Raw genomic sequence first — 20,810 nt, 5'->3', positions numbered from 1 at the left:
GGGCATCTCCTCTCTGATAAGTAATCAAGAGAATAAGGCAATTACAGAAGGCAAAGATGGAGATTATATGGTCCTAATGCAGATCCCACCCCTCCCCCCCACTGGCCTTTTACTCCCATTGGCTGAGAGGCAGGCTCACAATCTAAACACCACAGAAGGATGACAAAGTTCAGAGCTAGGAATTTTAGTCTCCTAAGTACTGCCATTCTGTGAGATGGTGAGGTTTCACAAGGTACAGCCATGCTGGTGTGTGTTTGATATGGAATAGAAAAAAAATGCATTGGAAAAGTCAAGGGGCTTTGTGGTCAGGGTATTAGAGGGGTTATCCAAATGAATTTTGAAGTCCCTAAGGATGATGGCACAAAGTGAAATAATGTAGAAGACCATGAGCCAGGTAACAAAGACACTGAGAAAGTTGAGAGTGACTAAGAAGTGAAGTCAGTAGGGTACATCGAGGAAATCTAAGTAGGATACTAAGCAACTAGGCTAAAATCAATCACTCAGTGAATATTTATGGAATATCTATCATGTGAGGAGTATCATGGTAGCATGTATCATGTGAGAAACCGTAAACTTTACTGCTTATACATCTAGAGCTAGAAGGGACCTCAGTGGCCGTATAGTCCAAATCATCATTTTATAGATAAGAACCGAAAGAAGAACAAGATAGGGGATACATAAAAGCTTACAATCTAAATACATTCATAAAACATAGTGACATCAAAAAAGTGGAAAATTAGATGACTACTAATGGAAAAGCGGCATTCAAAGACAAGTTACCAAGAAAGAACTAGATTCCACGCATGGGTAACTACTTGTGAAAATGCATAAAGGTGAGAAATGGAGGTATAATTGACAGGTTTTGAGAAAATAGCTAATAGTTCAGTTTACCTAGACTGTAGAATACATAAAAAGTAATAATATGGGATAAGAATAGAAAGGTAGGTGGAAGCCAAGCTGCAGAAGGGTCTTGATCAACAGTCTAAGAATTATCTTTTGTTCCACAGGTAATGAGAAGCCACTGAGGGTTTTTTGTACAGGAGACTGACAAAGTCCCTCTCATTAGAGGTAGAAGTGGGACTGAAACCTCTGTGTCCCATTTCTAGATCATACTATTAGAGATCTAGAATTAGAAGGAACCTAGAGGTGAGGTAGTCCAACCTCTTTATTTTTCAAATGAGTAAACTGAGGCCCAGAGAGATCAAGTGACTTGTCCAAGTTTATACAGACAACAAAAGTAGTTGAGCCAGGATTTAAATCCAGGTACTGTTACTCTAAGTTTAATGGTCCCTCTACCATAATAATCTTAGCAGTAAGCTGTCCTACCTCTTAAGTGCTATTCAAAAACAATAAACATTCATTAAGTGCCTACTATGTGTCAGGCAAGTGCTAAACATTGGGGATACAAATAAGAAAAAGGACTACAGTCAGTGCCCTCAAGGAGTTTACAGTCTAGTTGGGGAAGACAATACACAAAAGGAAGCTGAAAAGCTTGGGAAAGTGGAAGTACTAGAAGATACTTGACTCTGAGGCATGGTATTGGTGGGGTGAACCCAAGCAGAGCAGCTGGTGGGAAATGAAGAATTGTCTGGGGAATTCTGAGCTCTCTGCAAATGGAGGCTTTGGGAGGAGCTTTTTGCTTATCCGTCCAGCTCTCCAGTTAGAGTCACTGATGAGGTGTGTGTCAGAGCTGAAGCAGTCTCCATGGTGTCAAGTTTCCTGGTGATGATCTTATCCTGGGGAGAGCATGATATGATTGATGGTGGTGGTATTGAAACCAATCAGAGCATCTGTTAGTAAGTACATGCTACAAATTTCCCACACCTAACTATACGAGCTTCATAAGTTGATTTGATCAAAAATATTCATTACTCAGTAACTCAACTTTTGGGATAAACCTTTCCAAATTTAGCTTGATTAGTCTTTGGATACTGTCATCTGACACAAATTGTTCTTGAAGCCATGTTTTCTTGGTAGAATCTTTCAGAGCCTTTGGGAACCCTGAGTTATCTCCATATTTCAGTGAGGCTCTGGATGAAGACCTCATTGGAGAGGTATAAATCCCTTAAAATTTGATTGAAATTTAATTTCCCTGTGTAAAAATACACCTTAACGGCTGTTTATTACATAGAAACCTGCTTTTACCTCTCTACTTCAAATATTGAGACAACCTGATAAAATTCCAATTTTAAGAAACCAAGGATGTGCCCATTAGAGAATGACTGGACAAGTTATGGTATGAGAATGTGACAGCAAGCAGCTGTGCTGCAAAATGTTATGATGGCCACAGTTCCTGAGAAGACTTGAGAGCAGAGAAGAACCAGAACAATATTGTAATGATGCGCAACTTTGAAAAACTTGGGAACTCTCATCAATGCAATTATCAATGCAATCATGATTCCAAGGGACTCATGACAAAATATTCTACCTACCGCCTGACAGAGAGGTGATGGACGTAGAGTGCAGACTCTGACATATGCTTTTGGACATGACTAATGAGGGCATTTGTTTTACTCTATCACATGTATTTATATAGTTTGTTCCTTTCTTTTTGTCCCCAATGAGAGAGTGAAGATGGAAGAGAGATGTATTTTCATTGATTAAAAAATATTTTAAGGGGAAAAAAGCAATTTTTGTTCCGTGAAGTTTGGATTCAATCAAAGGGCCATACTTCAGGACCGATAGGGCCACATGTATCCTTGAGGGCCCAAGCTCCCCAGCCCTGGACTAATGGGGTTCCTTTCATGGCAAAATTCCAGAATACTCCCTTCTTAATTCAATAATGATACAAATGATTATTAGTAATCAATAATTTGGGGAGATCCACAGTTCTCTCCTTCTTCTAAAGTCCAGATTTTTAAAAGTTCAGTCTCTTGAAGGACATTGCTGATAATGAGATTGACTAACTTTCTTGTTTAATACCCTGCCCTGCTTTAGGTGAGGCATATACATTCTTAGAATAGATAACCCAAAGCTGGGCATGGTCTGGGTACAGAGATAGTTTCTCTGTCCAAGGGTGATTATAACCTTATTAATAAAATTATCAAGTTACCCAGAAACTATGTCTCTCAAAACTTTTTAATTGTCACAACATGACTCCAAAAGTCTTACTTCCCTATCTCTTATCATACCTAATAACTGAACATACTTAGCCAGGAAGAAAAGGCTTTCTGTTCTAGGGTCTGAGGCCAAAAACTCTAAGCCACCATTCCTTCTTTGGTCAGAAACAGGAAGGTGATAGAAGATACTTTTTATAGGATTGCTACTCATTCACATCTCTACCAATACGATGAGCCCCTAAGAAAAGAGGGCCAACAGATTTACTAAAGAGGTTCAAACTGTCCCAGGTTGGACAATAGAACAGGCTAAAGCTTCTGTACTAAAGCACTTAGCCAAGCTCTCCCAGCATTCCCCTTGAAACAACTTTAAAATAATGACTCAAATCAAAATCTGGAGTGGCAGAGCCAAAAAAAGGTCAGGATGAGACATTTTTCCAGCCAGAGACATCTTGGGATGTTGGAAGGAGAGATCCATGACATGGTGGTTGGGGAGGAGGAAGAGGCTAGTCTGGAGCCCAGGGGTTTGCAACACAAGTGGTAGGACTTGGTGATGCTTATAGAAGCAGTAGCAGCTTATGAAACTCTCAGGGAAGACCTGCCAACTGGTCAGAAAGGGATTACAGAGGCCCCTGTGCCAGCACTGGATGCAAGACCAGAGGCTATTTGGCAACTCCTTTGCCTATATCGGTCACAGTTCAAGGGCAGACAGGCACCCTTGCAGTGCTCAGGGATCAGAGACACTGAGTAACAGTGTAACTTCTGGACCTGAGGAAGCAAGGACCCTGAGGAGAAGTATTGATTGAAATCCCAAGGGATTAGGGGCCCTTCCTTGTTAAGGACCAGAGCACAGACCAAAGGAACAGTGACCATATCCCTCCTCAGATCACACCCCTCTTCAGATCATATCACCTCAGAAGTTTAAAAAACTTCCAAACACCCAGAACTAGCTCTGAAAACAAGAGTTTGAAAAAGTCTGAAGCTTGGGACAGTGCCCCTCTCCACCCCCACCTGGGAACAAAGCTTAAATGGAACCTAAACTTCAAAGTCAGATCAACATTAGGATTGGCCTAAAAGTAACCACTGCTCTTCCAGATGAGTCATAGATATCTAAGTCATAGATAGATGATAGATAGATGGATGGACGGACGGACGGACGGACAGACGGACGGACGGACAGACAGACAGACAGACAGACAGACAGACAGACAGACAGACAGACAGATAGATAGATAGATAGATAGATAGATAGATAGATAGACAGATAGATAGATAACTTATTGATTGAGTTGAATGGAAAAGAAAAGGGAAGAGAGGCATCTTTGGAATGTCAGAACATGCATATGTGTGAAGAATGAACTTCATCCAGGTCTAACTAGACCAAAATGATACTCTTTTTTTCACAGTGTCGAATTGTTATCAGTCATTGTTGAAATCATCTCAGTTACTCAGGGAGGATATCAAGTAACTAGCATCCACGAATGATCTCATTAGGATTTCTGTGTGCAGACATTATTCTTGGTTTCAGATCAAGAATGTTTTGCTCTACTCCAGTGAAGCAGAAAGGTAAACACCACTGTGATAGCATAACCTTGTTGGAGGGGAGAATTGTTCAATATTACTTGCTGGACTCTGTGTGTGTGTGTGTGTGTGTGTGTGTGTGTGTGTGTGTGTGTGTGTGTCTGTCTGTCTGTCTGTCTGTGTGTGTGTCTGTGTCTGTGTGTGTTTGGGGGTAAGGGAGTTGTTTTGAAACCTGGATTCTAGAAAACTGATCCTTGAAGGGGAGAGTATGAACATTGAATCAGGAATCTGAGCACAAGGAAAGAAAAAAACAGAAGGAAAAGTGGCTTATTAGTTCTAGTTATATCTATCATTCTAGTCCTACCAATGAGTTAGGAGCTGAAGAGATTCAGAAACAAAAATATGGTGTCACCAGGGTGTGAGTGTTAGTCTAATCGAGAAAGAAAAATTAAGTCTTGAAGGAAACTTCAAGTCAAGATGTGGAAAAGAAGATTATGGAAGGGGATCAAGGTAACCTAGAACATGTGGCCTTGAAGCCATGGACCTTCTAGAGGAAGGAACTCAAGCGTTAGCCTAGGGCAACATAAAAGAAGTCAGTTTCATGATCAATGGCTAAAGTGTAAATTTGCTTCAGTCAAACCACCCAGGAGAGTGGGGATAGGTAAAGGTGAGAGAAAGCTTCCAAGGCTAGAAGCTTTAGGTGGTGGGGGTGGAGAATACCTGGAAAGGTCTCTGATGCTAAAAATAATATAGATTAAAGAGCTTAGATGCAGAGCACTTATATGACTAGCTCAAGGTCATGGTCAGTGTTACAGCATGGACACAAATTTGAATCTCTATGCTTTATGACATATATTATATAAATGTTATATATGTATATCTATGTGTTTTATATATGTTTCTATTTATACTCTTTCTGTTCTACTCCACTGCCTCCTCATATCTCAAGTTCATCATCTCAGTCTCTTAGCCTGAGTGCAGAAAAACAAATACTATATGCCTTGAGATTGCAATTTGCCAGGAAGTCCACTGATATGAGGGCAACTAGGTAGTACAGTGGATAGAGCTGAGGGCCTGGGTCAGGAAGATAAGTTTTCCTGAGTTCAGTGGTCTAGAGTCAGGAAGACTCATCTTCATAAATTCAAATTTGGTCTCAGATACTTACTAACTGAGTGACCCTGGTCAAGTCACTTTGAAGGGGTACAAGCCCAAGCCAAGATCTTTTCCCTTTTGATCGGGAGGGCTTTTGTCCCATTAGTCTGAAGGGCTTAGAAAGTCTGGCCTTTGGGGTGGGGGTGGGGGGCTCCTTGGATTCCCCTTCCATTTCTCCCAGGCCAGATACTCCCTATCTTCTATTTAGCATTCTTTTGATATTCCTCCCTTTGATCCTATTACCAGCCACTCCCATCAGAATCTTCCCTGTGTTTGATCTAAGGAGACCATCTCTGGCACCCCAGACTACCTGGTGACACCTGCTTCTGGCCCAGGCCCTCCATTATCTGATATCTCCTGATTATCTCCAGCTGTTGCCAACACTTGACCAGTCACAGCTCCTTGGACTTCTCCTCAAAATCCTCCCTAAACCCCTCCTCCCATCACCCTAGACTACCAGACCACCCCCAGATTCCTCCTACAGTCTTTTCTGTATTTGAGGTCCATCTTTGCCTCCATGAAGGCACTCAGATTCAACCTAGCTCAGACTCTGTCTAGCTGGGATTCTATCTGGCCTGCTTGTGAATATAAGTGTTACAAATGCTTAGGTTCCTTAAGAGTCAACCCAGCAAGACAAATCTTTAATAAACCTTGTTTTCCTTGACTTTAAGAAGGATTGAGTCAAATTCATTCAAGTAGGACCTGGTGTGTCAGTATTTTGGGGTCCCCAGCACCCCTTAACCTTGTCAACTTAACCCTATTTGTCTCCTTTTACTTAAATGGAAAATAAGCTGGAGAAGGACATGGCAAACCACTCCAGTATCTTTGCCAAGAAAAACCCCAAATGGGGTCACAAAGAGTTGTACATAACTATAATGATTGAACCACAACTACTACTGATATGGAATTTTCTGCACAAAATATGTTGGTGTTGACCCAAAATAGAAGTACCTACCACTGGCCTGGGGTTCCCAGGAATAGAATTATCATTTGAATTAGAGATTCTACAAGGGGTGAGCCTCACTAATGCCTTTTCAAACCACACAGATATAGGCTAGAAACCTAGAACTCAACTTACATGTAAGGAAGAAGGGAAGAAGGGAAAGGGGGTAAGTCAAGCAAAAGAAGATGAACTAAGAGAGAGCAAACCCTGATTCCCTGTGAATGTGTATGTTAAGGACCAGGATGCAAAGGGTGGAAGCTGCAGAGTAGATTTCAGCTGTCTGTCAGCAAGAACTTCCCAACAATTAGAGGTAAAAAAGGAAAGTGAAAAGTTGGTGCTTTTTCCCTCACTAGAATTCTTCCTACAGGGGCTAGATAAGCACGTGTCTGCGATATTGTAGAGATACTTGTTTAGATATGGGTTAGACCAGATAAATTCTGAAGTCTCTTCCCACTCTGAGATCCTTTGAACGCTGATAGGCTTCTATAAGTTTGCAACTTCTCCTTTGGGACAACATTTTATTTTCCTGCACATTTGTCCTTTTAGTACTGACTAATAGTTGTTATTCAGTTGTTTCAGTCATGTCTGACTCTTTGTGACCCCATCTGTGATTTTCTTGGCAAAGATACTTAATGTTTTGTCATGTCCTTCTCCATTTTACAGATGAGGAAACTGAGACAAATGGAGATGATAATCGTTTAATATAAACTCTAGATTTTAGGAAAGGCCAGAGCTTGAAGAGTCTGGACCTTGATAATCCTTTGATATAAACTTTAGATTTTAGTGAAGGCCAGAGTTTGAATTAAGAATAACCTGGACCTAATAGTCTCCTTTGTTATCCTAAGAGAATGCCTTTTGGTTTATCAGCAATGCAAATGAGGCTGACAGTAACTTCCTTACCATATCCTTCTCCTGGCATTTCAGTGGTAAGGAAAAAAAAAAACAGATGTCCTGGGTTATAATTTCAACTTGTCAACCCTGTTAAAGATGCCCTTTCTTGTGTCCACAACTTTAAGGGCCTGTTTAGGACAGGATGTGTGTCACCAGAGTAATGGGATTTTCTCCTTATCTTATGTCACAGAGACATATGCTACAGAAAGGAACTTCACACAGTTTGGGATCATAAAACCGATTAACACTGCTTGGTTAATTTTACAATTTGTTCAACTAAGAGAGTTCCTTTCTCAGGGTAAAATGTATATAAACCAGAAGATTTCTGTACCAGGTAGTCAGATAATTTCCTGACTCCATAATATATTATGTTCTGTTTTCTTTAAAGGGAAGTAATTAAATAATAACACATGCCTTTAGCCTGATGCCTTTTCTTTAACCAAGTTTTCAGGTTGATAGAGTTAAGTGACTTGCCCAAGGTCACACAGCTAGTAAGTATCTGAGGCCAGTTTTGAACTCAGATCTTCTTGACTCTGCATCCTGTGCTCTATCCACTGTACCACCTAGCTGACCCAATTGAGCAATAGAACCCTTAAAAACACCTAATATAAGGGCTGGATATTATTTTTAGGGAAAAAAGTAAAGAGATAGAGCTTTTCCTATAGGTTAATCTTTTCCTACAGGCTAATCTAGATGTCAGAGAACCCAGATGTAGAGAGTAAAGAGGGTAAGAGGATGAAACTAGTAAGGGGGAGGAAAGTTACCAACATGCTGAGTACTGGGACTTACTAGAGGAAGAACACTGTGGTCTCACAAGGCCAGAGGGTCAAACTACTTTCTTATACCAAATCTTTTCATTGTGGCCTGGGGCTTTGCAACAGTAGTTCTATCACCTAAACTTTTGTCCCAGGTAGTAACAGTATCCCCAGAGGCCAGGTCCTGGGACATCTCAAACAGTATTGTTTTGTGGTCTAGATTTCTGGAGCTTTGAAAAAAATAGCAACAAAATCGTTAGATCCATGTAAAAGATTAGGATTTCATCCTTAAGGCAAACTCTTTAGCATTTTTATTTGGAGGGGAATTAGGAGGATCCATTTTGTTTTTCATCATGCCCCTTCTCAAACCTCAGCGTTTCTGAGTTTATGCCAATCGTGCATATTCAGGGGTCAAACTTCTTTGTATTTAGAATAAGATGTTTTGAATTTAAGCGGCAAAATGATGAATAAGAACAAAAAAAATTATTCTTCCCCAAAATCCTTTTTAGACATTGCATGGCTTCTTTTTAAAAAGTTTTATTGATACCTTCTCTTTTCATATCACAGACATTTCCATGCATCCCCTGACTTCCAGCACCACACCCCAGAGATAAATACACCCTTCTACCAACAACAATAACAAAAAACAGTCTCACAAAATCATCAAAGTCAGCCCAATTGGATAAATCCATCAACAAGGCACACGGGCTGTCTATAGTTCATCTCTTGTTCTGGCCATCTGACCAGCCCATCTTTCAACAATCACTTAGATCTCTGATGACATCCTATACACATTTTCTCCAAAGTACGCTCTTTGCCATTTGTTGTGGCCTGATTATACTCAACATGTGCTTAAAGGGATCTGTTCTGCAAACTTGGACTCAGCCAAAAGGCCAAACCCAAGAACTTAGAAGGCCCCATGTGCCCTTGAGACCACAGGTTCTCCACCCCTGATTCTAGTCCATTTTCCTCACTTTGCAGGAGAGGATATTGAGGACCAGAAAAAGAAGTTGACACAAGTACTAAGTACTGGCACTAGAATTTGTGTCTACATCCTGTAACTCCAAATCCAGTGTTATTTACAATATACCAAACTTTCCCCCTTATCTCATTGATTCCAATCTAATCCAAGTAGCATTTGTGAAGAACCTATTAGGAGCCAGAGGTACAAAAGAAAAATAAGAGAAATACTTGACATCAAGGAGTTTCCACTGTACTGATTCATTAAATCAAGGATTATTAGAGGTAAAATGTATTTGGAGATCAGGTAGTCCAAGTTCATTTTGGTAATAACAGCCCACATTTCTATAGGTCTTCAAGGATTACTCAATTCAATTGAATGCAATAAACATTTATTCACTATTGTGTGCAAAATACTGGAAACACTTTGTGAGCTCCTTGAGAGCAAGCTTTGACTTTTTTTTTGGTATTTCTTCAACATGTGAGCAATGATCACTAAGGTAAAAAAGAATTATCCTTATTCTCTAAGAGTTTACATTCTTTGCCAGGGCCAAGGAGGGGATACTATACAAATTTTTAAGGGGGGTAAAAAATGACCCTCGTGATCACTCCACCACCACCACCACCAGCACCACCATCCATTGACAAATAAATAAATAAATATGAGATAATTTGAGAAAGTACCAGCAACTGGAAAGGAAAGATAAAACTTCAGGAAGAAAGTGGCACCTAAGTTGCATCTGAAAGAAGAGAAGGAATCCAAGAGGTAGAAGTGAGAAAGGGAGTATACTACAGGCAGGGAGAATGGTTTATAAATATGCATGGGATACAGGAGATAGAATGTCAAGTTCAAGGAATGGCTTCTAATCTAGTTTGACTGGAACTTAAGAGTGTATGAACAGGGTTTGTAATAAAATTGGAAAGGTAAATTGGAGCCAGACTGTGGAAGACTTTAACTACAAAACTATATCAGTGTTCCATCTTTAATAGCCCAGCCAGCAGACATAATTAACTTAAAACAAAAGCATCTATTGAGATGACTTCACAGGAACAATGGTAACTATGTCCAAAAAAGCTATAAAACTATACATACCCATTAACCCAACAATACAAGTTGTGGTTTCATGACATGTCTTGGTGGTCCATCTCAAAGAATTTAAGAGTCAGACCACCTCTAATCCAGGTAGAAGTGTTTATTGAGCATTGATGCCCCTTAGAAGAGGGGCTAGGTTCCAAGAGAAACCAGCAACTTCAGTGAAAGCAAGATTGATTTTTTTATGGGGTAAAGATGAAATTACATAACAAAAATTATTCTGAATATTAAAAAGGCAGGAAGGATTTGTTAAGGAATTAGGTAATGGAAAGGCGTTTGTTAAGGAATTAGGCAATAGGGGAGGGATCCCAGCCTCAGTGGAACTGCTCATGCATTACCCACAATGCATAGAGGAAAACATATTGGGGTGGGGCTTGTATGTATGACAATGATATTATAATAATCCTCTCTACATCTCAAGTTCGCCTAAAGGACAGCTTTTGCTATTACTGCACCGGTACCTACTTAAGGCAAGATCCTTTCATTATTTTGGGGTCCACATGCTGGTTGGGCGTCCTAGTGGTGCTGCTCTCTGATTGGCTGGCTATTGTGGTTCTGTCTGAGATTAGATGGATGTAGAGCTTGAGTACGTGGACACACCTGTTCAAATATGTGAATTGGATCTGGGGGAAATAGCTAGCCAGGGGCAGTGACTGTGTTGAGAGTTTGGGGGCCTGTGGTGTGGTTAAAGCTAGACTGTGTGTTTAAATCAGGACATGCCTGCTGTTCAGTGGGGCCCATAAGGAAGTTAGAATACTGGGGCTGGGGGCAGCTTTATTTTCTATCTCCACTTCTAGGTCTGTATCCCAAAAGATAAAAGGAAAAGGACCGATATGTGCAAAAATATTTGTAGCAGGTCTTGGTGGTGGTAAAGAATTAGAAATCAAAGGGATGCTCATCAGTTGGAGAATGGCTGAACATGTTGTTGTGTTGGATTGTGTTGGAGTACTATTGTGCTGTGGGAAATGACAAAGAGGATGGTATGAGAAAACAGAGCAAAGCTCCTATGAACTATGCAATGTGAAGTAAGAAAACCAGGAGATCATTGTGCACAATACTTGGCTACTCTGATCAATACAAGAATCCATGACAATTCCGAAGGACTCCTGATGGAAAAATGCTACCCACCTCCATAGAGAACTGATAAACTCTGAATGAAGGTTGAAGTATAGTTTTCTCATTTTTTTGTCTTTCTTGCTTTGAAATATGGCTAATACAGAAAAAGAATGTTTTGCATGATTTCATATGTATAACTAATATATTGCTTGCCTTTTCAGTGGATGGGAAAAGAGTTGGGAGGAAGAGAATTTGGAACTCAAAATTTAAGAAGAAAAGAATGTTAAAAAAAGATAAATTTAAAATGTTAAGAATGGGACTAAAAGTCAAAAAAGAAAGACATGCCAAACCCTATGTTGCACCCCTAGAGCCCTGGAGGTGCCCTGTGGTGGAGAGGGGCAACCTGCCAGTATAAATAGGTTTTGTGTGTGTGTGTGTGTGTGTGTGTGTGTGTGTGTATGTGTGTGTGTGGTTTGTCCTTCATTCTTGAAGAGGACTGTGACATCAGGAAGATGATGCCACGAGATGCAAATGCATTGGATTACAGTGAGGTAGGGCTGTGCAAAGTCACCAGCCTCACTTTCTCCTCCAGAGTGATGTGGGTCCAGTAGCCAGATGTAGATCAGGAAAACTGGAAATGGCTAAGCAGTATAAATAGGTATTTAAAGAGTATATACTACACTTGCACATAGTAGGAGCTTAATATAGACTTATAGACTGAGTCATTATCTCTTTACAAAAGCAGAGAACATATTCCTGGATCCTCAGAAGTTTTCAGGGCTGATTAAAATTCTTCAGAGTCAAGGAAAACCAAAATACTGATTACTGTTGTTAGGAATTTTACTGTTTTTTGTGACCAGCAAAGTAGCTCTGTGTCAATAACACAGAATGCACATCTGCATTTTACTTCCTGCTCCTTAGGCCAGGACTGAAGAGTTTTAGAATAAGAAATTTGAAAGCATATGTTTCTATAACAACTCATATCTCCAGTACCTACTAACTTTTCTATAGCATTCTAAAGTTTACCTGTAAAGCACTTATCCTCATCATTTCCTTGGAGATAAGTATTTTACCCACCTTTTGAAAGATGATTATTTTTTAATGATCAGAGATCTTCCCTTCAACTTTGATGTATCTGTGTCTCTCTGCATGGTATAGTGGACAGAGAACTTGGAGCCCAGGAAGATCTGAGTTCAAATCCTATCTCACACACTTACTAGCTATGTGACCCTGGGCAAGTCACTTAATTCTTCTCAGTTTCAGGTTCTTTATCTGTAAAATGGAGGTAACAATAAAGAGCATCTACCTCACAGGTGTTGCAAGAAACAAATGCAATAATGTATGGGAAGAGCTTACAAACCCTAAGAAATGCTAGATGAGTGTTAGCTTTTATAATTATATAATAATTATGGAATTCACAGAACTAGACTTCAGGTTTGAGATGTTATTTCAGCCTTTATGCTATTTATAATTTTAAAAATATTTTTATTAATATGAACTTGAGGAACATAATCATTTATTTACTCAAATAACAGAAAAAGAGGATTGTATAGGACATTATGAATCTCAATTACATACAGCTTGGTTGTTTTTTTTTAAAAAATGTATGTCAGATTTAACCCTGTAATTCCAACAGGACACTAGCTATCTTTGTTTCCTGAATTTCCTTCTGATCTCTTTTATTTTTTTGATGTTTGATTAATGGTCTTTTCCTTTTATTATCTTTCTTTTTCTTTTTTTTGGCATCTCTATTATTACCCTTTCCCACTCCCCTCTGCCATTTTGCAGAGGAGGAAAATGAGACCTGGAATAATGAGGTCTCTTGTCCAAAGTTACACAGAGGAGTCCGCATAGCAAGGACTGAAACCCAGACACTGTGCTGCCAAGTCCAGCACTCTCCTTACTTCCCCTTGCAGTTTTGTTTTTTTACTCCAAATATTAAAGAACCAGGGATACATAGCCACACAGTAGGGCCCTGCTAAGATTTTCTCTGTCAGTTAGACAAATGGATGGGAAGAAATGGTTTTAATATTATGCTAAACAAGTCTCTGAAAGCCAGCCTTTCCAAATAGTTATGCATGGAGTTGTCCAACCTCGTTCCCCTTTCACTTAGTGCCCCTCAAATAACTAGCTATGTGCCTTGGTCAATTCCACACACTAGATCTCATTTTTCTCCTCCATAAAAAAGAATTCTCTAGAATGAAGAGTTCTTCAATTTTAGACCTGCTGCTGAAACTCATAAATGTGTTTATATCCAAACCAAAACTGGGAATAAGGAAATAAAGGTAGTAGGTCTTTGATATTGCTCTTAAAACTATAGGTCTTCAGATTTAGAATATCTTACCAGGCAAGGTTCTGTATTCTGTGAGGAGGCGGGAGCTCACTCAATAAATGCTTATTGAATGGAATGAAATTGAGGATGGTGGGCATTGTAGGGCAGAGGACAGCAACTCTGGGGCTATGTTCTAAGGGGAAAGGATTATTGAGATTTTTAAAAAAGTATTCCCAGAATCCTACTCTGCAGAAGGAACACTGGAGTTTGAATCAGGGGCTCTAAGAGGCCTATATTTAATAGTTAAAGTAAATGTAGACAATCCCCTTTCCCTCATTGGCCCTCAATGTTCTCTGTAAAGTGGGGATAATGATACTTGCTAGAAAAGCTATTGAAAAAGTCAATCTCAGAGCCAAGAAACCTTGGGTTCAAATCCAGCTGCTGACACATATTTTGAATCCTTTGCAAATCATTTTACTTCTGAATGTTCTAGGCAACTTTCTAAGACTGCATGTTGTTATTCAGTCATCTCTGACTCTTCATGACCGCATTTGAAATTTTCTTGGCAAAGATACTGAAGTGGTTTGCCATTTCCTTCTTCAGCTCATTTTACAGAGGAGGAAACTGAGGCAAACAGGGTTAAGTGACTTGCCCAGGGTCACAGCTAGGAAGTGTCTGAAGCCAAATTTGAACTCAGGTCTTATTCGATTCCAGGCCCAGCCCTTTCTCCACTGTACCACCTAGCTACTCCTTACAAGCTGCATGGACTGTGCCAACCTGGCCCCTATAACCTATGCCAATGCAATCCCACTTCATTCTTTAACCTAATACTTTCACTATCTACCTCAAGAATTGTTATGAAGAAAGTCTTTGCAAATGGTAAAATGTTATGTACATATATCTGCGTGTTAATATTATTGTGTTTCTCCACAAATATATTTTTGGTTGGGAAGTGAAAAGCGCCAATTTAAAAAGCAGCTTCTTCTCATATAAAATCTCCCAAGAGTACCAAGAGCTGAAAAAAGGACCAAATCTCTTCTGGTAATTATGTTTGGTTCATTTAGACAACTACATCTTGTGTCCTGCAGAATAATTTCACATTTTATTTTTGGTCCTGTTCACTTCCAATTTCCCCAAGAATACAGTATTAAATTCCCCATGATTCTTATTTAGGTGGCTCTCTCTGGACTTTTATGCTTGCCAGATGTGAAGGAACTACCATTAGGACTGGATGCAACATAATTCCTCTTCTTACAGTATGATGTAAGTCAGCTTGACATTCCCTGAGTCTCTGAGACAGAGGTGAATTCCTCCATCTTAAATATATCAGATGGCTTCTGAATTATGGTACTTAAAGTTAAGTATATTGTTTTGGTCTTACCACCCACAAGTGAACCCAAAGAAATATGGGTGTAGTAGAACACATTGAAAAGGCACAGAATAACTTTCCCTTTTGGAGACGTTGATATTAATCAGCAACGCTACTTCCATTAGTGTCATGAACCAGGAATGTAGTTAATCCATCAGTCAATAGACATTTTCTAAGGGACTTCTGTGTTCTAAGCATTTTGTTAGATACAAAGACAAAAGCAAAACAGTCCTTTCCCTCAGGGAGCTTACGTTGTACTGGAGGAAAATAATATTCTCATATTTTACATAAGTTTATAAAAACACATACAAAGCAACTACAAGGAAATGTTGGAAGGAAAGGCACTGGCAGTTAAGAAACAAAGAAAACCCCCATGCATAAGGCGGTGAGATGAGTCTTTAAGGAAATCCAGGATTCTGAGAAGGGGCTAGGAGCAGGGAAATCATTCTGAACATGGGTGACAATCAAAGCAAAGATATGAAGGTAGGAGCTCATGTGTGAGGAAGAACAAGAAGGTCCTTTTGTCTGAACCATAGAAATGGAATATTCAAAGAGAGAGTTATACATAATACTGGAAAGGTATCCACAGGACCTAGACCAGTACCTGGCACATAATAGGTAACCCATAAATCCCTGTTGAATTGAATTGAATACTTTACTTATTCTATCAAGTGGCTTTTAAAAAAAAAGAACAAAGGAAAAGGGCAATACTTAATCCAAAGGAATGAATCTTTAATTAGGAAATTACAATTAATCTCTAATTAGGGAGAGGAACAGAGAAGCAGGGCTCCAATTTCCCTCAAATCCCATCAAATAGGACCTAAAACTAAGGATATTTTTTTTATTAAAGTGTATATTCTACATTGTATTCAGAAATCCTCTTCCTGAGTTCAAATTTGACTTTAGACATTTACTATCTACATGACCAAGGACAAATCACTCAACCCTGCTTGCCTCAGTTCCTCATCTCCAAAATGAGCTGGAGAAAGAAATGGCAAACCACATCAGTATCTTTGCCAAGAAAACCTCAAATAGCGTCACGAAGACTTGAATGTGACTGAATAACAAAAATCCCTACCTATCCAATCTCATTTCCTAACTCAAGAAGCAGAGCATTCCCTAGAGTCTGCATCCTCAGAGGGGCCTGTATCCTCAGACTCTTTCCCATATACCTTTGCTTTACATGGTTCCCCTAACCAGAAATTCCCTCCTCATTTCTTTAGATCTCTCCCCATATGTTGCATACTTTAAGGTCCAGGGCAAGTCTCCCCTCTCTGTGAAGACTTCCTCAGGTCCCTCCAGCCCACAACAATCTCTGATACCAAGGATCTCCTGCTAAACAGAATCTGAACCCCACTGCAAATCATGTCATCATCTTGATGTCATGGCCCTCTTTGAGAACAAAAGACAAACACAACAACTTAAAAATCACAGAATACCCTATTTTTTCTGTGGATTAGTGGGTATACCCACCTTCAGTGGAAGCAGTTTGTGAATTGTTTTTCCACAGTGCCTAACACAGAGTAATTGCTGATTTCAATATAATCGTTATCAGAGGGTTTTGTTGAAAAAATACAGAAAATTTTGGTGTCTTGAGCCCTTCATTTTGGTAACTGCTCCAGTTAGCTTAATTACACTCAAAAGTAAGAAGTTGAGTTCACCTGCCTTGGTAGTAGGTCCAGTTCCCTAACCCTTTGAAGTCCATCACACATTTAAGGTTTAAAAGATCTGAAACACAATCATAGGTGTCTGTCCCATTGGAGTAATTTTAAATAATTACACCTAATCTTACCACAATCCTTTTGGGAAAAATACAATATTATCCAGAATTATTGGCAAAGTATTTTTTTAATGACAAGGTGGTAAGTAATTATCCCTGGAGAAGAGATGAAGAGGGATGTCTTTCCTTTCAGTAGACTGGGGGAAGGATTACAGGTTTTGAATATTACATACAGTGAAGAGAAGTGGTTACTCTTTTGGATTGATTTTGATTAACTGGTTTTCTTTGTTACAAGCATGGGCCCATTGGGAATAGCAGAAGGGGAACATCTGGAATGATCATAATCAAAAATAATGAATAAAATTTATTATTAAAAAATGCTAGATCACCTTTCTCAGATGTGACCATCCCAGAGCCATAGCTAAGAATTTTAGTATGTGGGGCAAATTCAGTTTACCTGGACAAAGTGTGGTAGTAGAAATATCCACTCCTGCAGATGATTGAGGTTATTTTTTCATTCTCAAAGACTATCAATGACATCAGGAGGGTAATATATTGACTTTCAAGTAAATTGAATTTGAGTGAGGCAGAGCTGTGCAAAGTAAAGTCATCAGCCTCCTCCTACAGTCATCAAAGTCCAGTGGCAAAACATACGTCAGGAAGACCGGCGATGGATGACCATGTAGTGGGAACGGCATATTGAGATAGATTGGATACAGAGATCATAGAAGTTGAGGAGAATGAAGAACAGAGAAGTCAGGTATAAAATGTTAAGATGAAGGATTGCAAGCCAAGTATTGGACTTATTGGGGAAGGAGGGGGATCTGAAGGTTTATGGATATCAGCAACCAAGTTCTAGACAGGATGGAATTAACTCTCAAGGAGGACTGCTGAAGGATGATGACAGAGAGATGCTATGAAAATGGCAGTGAGTATACTGACTCCTGTGTGGATTTTGAGAGAAAGAATGGCAAATGTTGGAGACTGTACTGAGAGAAGTATTATCATAATGAAGAAGTTAGGTTTCAGGGAACACCAGAAGATGGAAAGAATGTTAGAAGGCTGGAGAGAATTTTGTTAGTAATAGAAAATTCCAAAGAATTCAATAGAAAGGGAAGGCAGAGAATAGGGACTGGAGAAAGCTAATACTTACCTTACTGTGTTGTGTATGTGGAGAGAGAGCTGAGCAAAGTGGACAGGACGCATTTTCTTCACTGCTTCTACCTGCTGATTCCTTGACAGTCTCAGATGTCTTATATGGTGCAGATGCCCAAGACATGAAGCACAGCGGTGGCAGACCACTCTGATAGAAGGGTATAATTCCAGGAAAAGGTTCTAACAACCCTTTGAGGCAACAACTTGATAGACAGGGAAAAGAACCCCGATCTCCCTGCCCCACATCAATAACTGAGCCAGAGCCCCAGACCCTATTGCTATGTCTGCCTCCGGAGAATCCTAATATCCTAAAAATACTTAGAAAGCTAGTAATGCTAAAGATCTTAGATTTTCAGGGTGGAGGAAGAAAAGCCAGAAAACAATCTTCAGAACATGCTAAATTCTTCATAAGTTGAAGTTCATGGTTGGATTAATTTTTCACCACTCTCAGGCAGTTTTGTTTTTTTCTTTTTGCAAATAAATCGATGTAAAATCTGGACTCTTGTCATAGACCCTTCAATGGAAAAGTTCATGTTTCTTTAATTTTTCCTGTTGAAATCATGGTTCCAAAGTAGAAGGAATCTTGTTCATTACCCACAAGGAGAACATTTTCAACTGAGTGCCAACCAAGCATTTTTGGTCATATTCTTGAAGCATAGCACCTGGGACATCTAGATTCTTGCTTATTGTCCAACACTGCCACTTGCTGGTCATCTCTTTTAGTGCTTTCTGAATACTCCTAAGAGCATGATTTCTATCTAGAACATGAAGATGGATGCATATCAGGTAGCAAAGGCCATTTGAACAAAGGCCTAGTGTGTTGATGGTGAAAAGTAAACTGTCCCAGAGAATTCAGGTAACAAACTCTTCATGTTAATGCTTCTTAATAAAAAAAAAATCCTCACTTTAAAAATAAAATTAATCGATCAATATGGCTTTTCAGAGTCCCATCTCCATTAACATATTCTAGTGTTATTTTTATCAATGACTTGATTGAAGGCAACAAGGTGATGAAAATTTATGAAGAACATCCAAGTTCATTGGATTATCAAACTAGAACGTGTAAAAAACAAAAACCAATCACAACAAAACTACAGACCACTTTTTTTCTTTTTGGGGAGGTAATGGAGTTAGGTGACTTGCCTGAAGTCCCAGTAAATGTCTGAGGTCAGATTTGAACTGTCCTCCTAACTCCAGGGCTGTCACTCTATCCACTATGCCACCTAGCTGCGTCCACATAAGCCAATTAAAAAACAAATCCACACCCATGACTTCATGAGTAGAAACCCATGAACTCACTGGGAGATATTTCCCCCTATAACACCCTCAAATTTATCTTTGCACACTCAGCTGCATAGCATCTCAACTCCTGTCTCGGTGTCTTTGTATTGGCCATCCTCTCTGCCTGGAAGTCACTCGTTTTTGAATACTTCAAACTTCTTTAGCTCAAGCACTACCTTCTTTTCTATCTGAAGCTCCTGCAAGGGAGTGACTGCTTCTTTTTTGCCTTTTAGCCAGCCATGTCACCTAGTACAGTGCCCACAACTTTGAGAAATGTTTGATACCTTTTTTTTATTTAGATCACCCTCCCCCCTCTTAACCTCCCCAAAGGGGATCTTTTACAATTCTCTCCCCCCCTACCCCACATCCCAACCACCAGCTCAGAACTGTAAAACATTAAGTGGATAAGTAGATAATAGGTTGCTGCCATTACAGAAAGAAACCATTACCCATGAAAGCTATATATTATCATATCAGAGTAACAGCCAGACAGGCTGGCACCCACCCAGCTGTGGTTTTCTTTCCTCTTCATTAGCATTTTTATTGCCTTCTTTCCATAAATTTTAGGGTTTCAGCCCAAGGATAAATAAGACTGGGCTATACCAGGTTCTGTTTCAGGAAGTTAATTAAGTGTTTATGCCAAGGGCAGAATTAGGACCGCTGCTTAGAAGTTACAATAAGGCAGTTTCCAGTTACAAGTCAGGAAGGATTTTCTAACATCGGGACTAGATACTAGAATGAGCTGCCTGCAAGGGTTAGTAAGGTCCTCATTGCTGGAAGGGGTCAAACTTGAATAAATAGAGTGCTAAGGACAACCTTAGGTGCTGAGATACACAGATACAAAGAGTATATAGTGTCTGCCCTCTAGGATTGTACTCTACCAATCTGTTACTAGACATAAACTCATAATAGTGCAGGATACAAGTGTTCTGTGAGTGCTAAACTTTTACCAACTAGAAGAATGAAAGGTTTCCTGGAAGACATCTCATTTCAGTTGGTCTTTAAAGGGTTAGGGATATTGAGCGGAAGAGAAAGGGAATGTGGCCCCTGGCTGCTGTTTGAATGGACTGAACAATTAGCACATTAAGAAAAAGTACTAGGGGTAGAAACTCTGGAGTTACAAGAACTGAATTCAAATTTGGATCCTGTCTTTAAGCACTAGTGTTGATTTTTGCACCAACTGCTGAAGAAGGGTTTGGCCTCAGACCCGGTCTCTACCTCATCTCCCCTCACTTTAAAACAAAGGACCTCTAGGACTTTGAGGGAATCAGAGGATTTTGGACTTCCCATTAATGTCTGAAGATCTGTGTCAGGAGCCAAGAACAGACAATCTCAGAAGTAAAACAGATTCAAGGAACCTGTGCAGAAACTGCTTACCCATACCTCGAAAGAAAATCTCTACCTCAGCAAAAGAAGTCCAGGAACTGAGTTACCCTTGCCTAAAGTGTGTTCTATGGTGGAGCCCACTTTTCCCTGAAAAAATGCTTGAAGTGCTTGAGGCATCACAGACATATCAGACGTTTATACCAACCCTTCATATTATGCCATCTAAATTATCTCTGTAAAAACTAATTGTTGGGTTATCT

At 39.6% G+C, this 20,810-nt stretch overlaps 1 protein-coding gene across 1 annotated transcript in view; it reads right to left on the bottom strand.

Moving 5' to 3' along the window:
• Window positions 1-18,567, bottom strand: part of PXDN (peroxidasin) — a 160,686-nt gene extending 142,119 nt beyond the window's left edge. The window contains exon 1 of the mRNA XM_072634323.1: window positions 17,942-18,567. Coding sequence (XP_072490424.1) covers window positions 17,942-17,994 — 53 coding nt within the window. The 5' untranslated portion in view covers window positions 17,995-18,567. The remainder of the gene's footprint in view (window positions 1-17,941) is intronic.
• Between the last annotated feature and the right edge of the window lie 2,243 nt (window positions 18,568-20,810).

Source organism: Notamacropus eugenii, chromosome 1 (assembly GCF_028372415.1).
Source record: "Notamacropus eugenii isolate mMacEug1 chromosome 1, mMacEug1.pri_v2, whole genome shotgun sequence".
NCBI classification, from domain to species: Eukaryota; Metazoa; Chordata; class Mammalia; order Diprotodontia; family Macropodidae; genus Notamacropus; species Notamacropus eugenii.
Note: the sequence above shows the minus strand (reverse complement) of the source record. Positions and strands in the feature narration are given on the sequence as shown.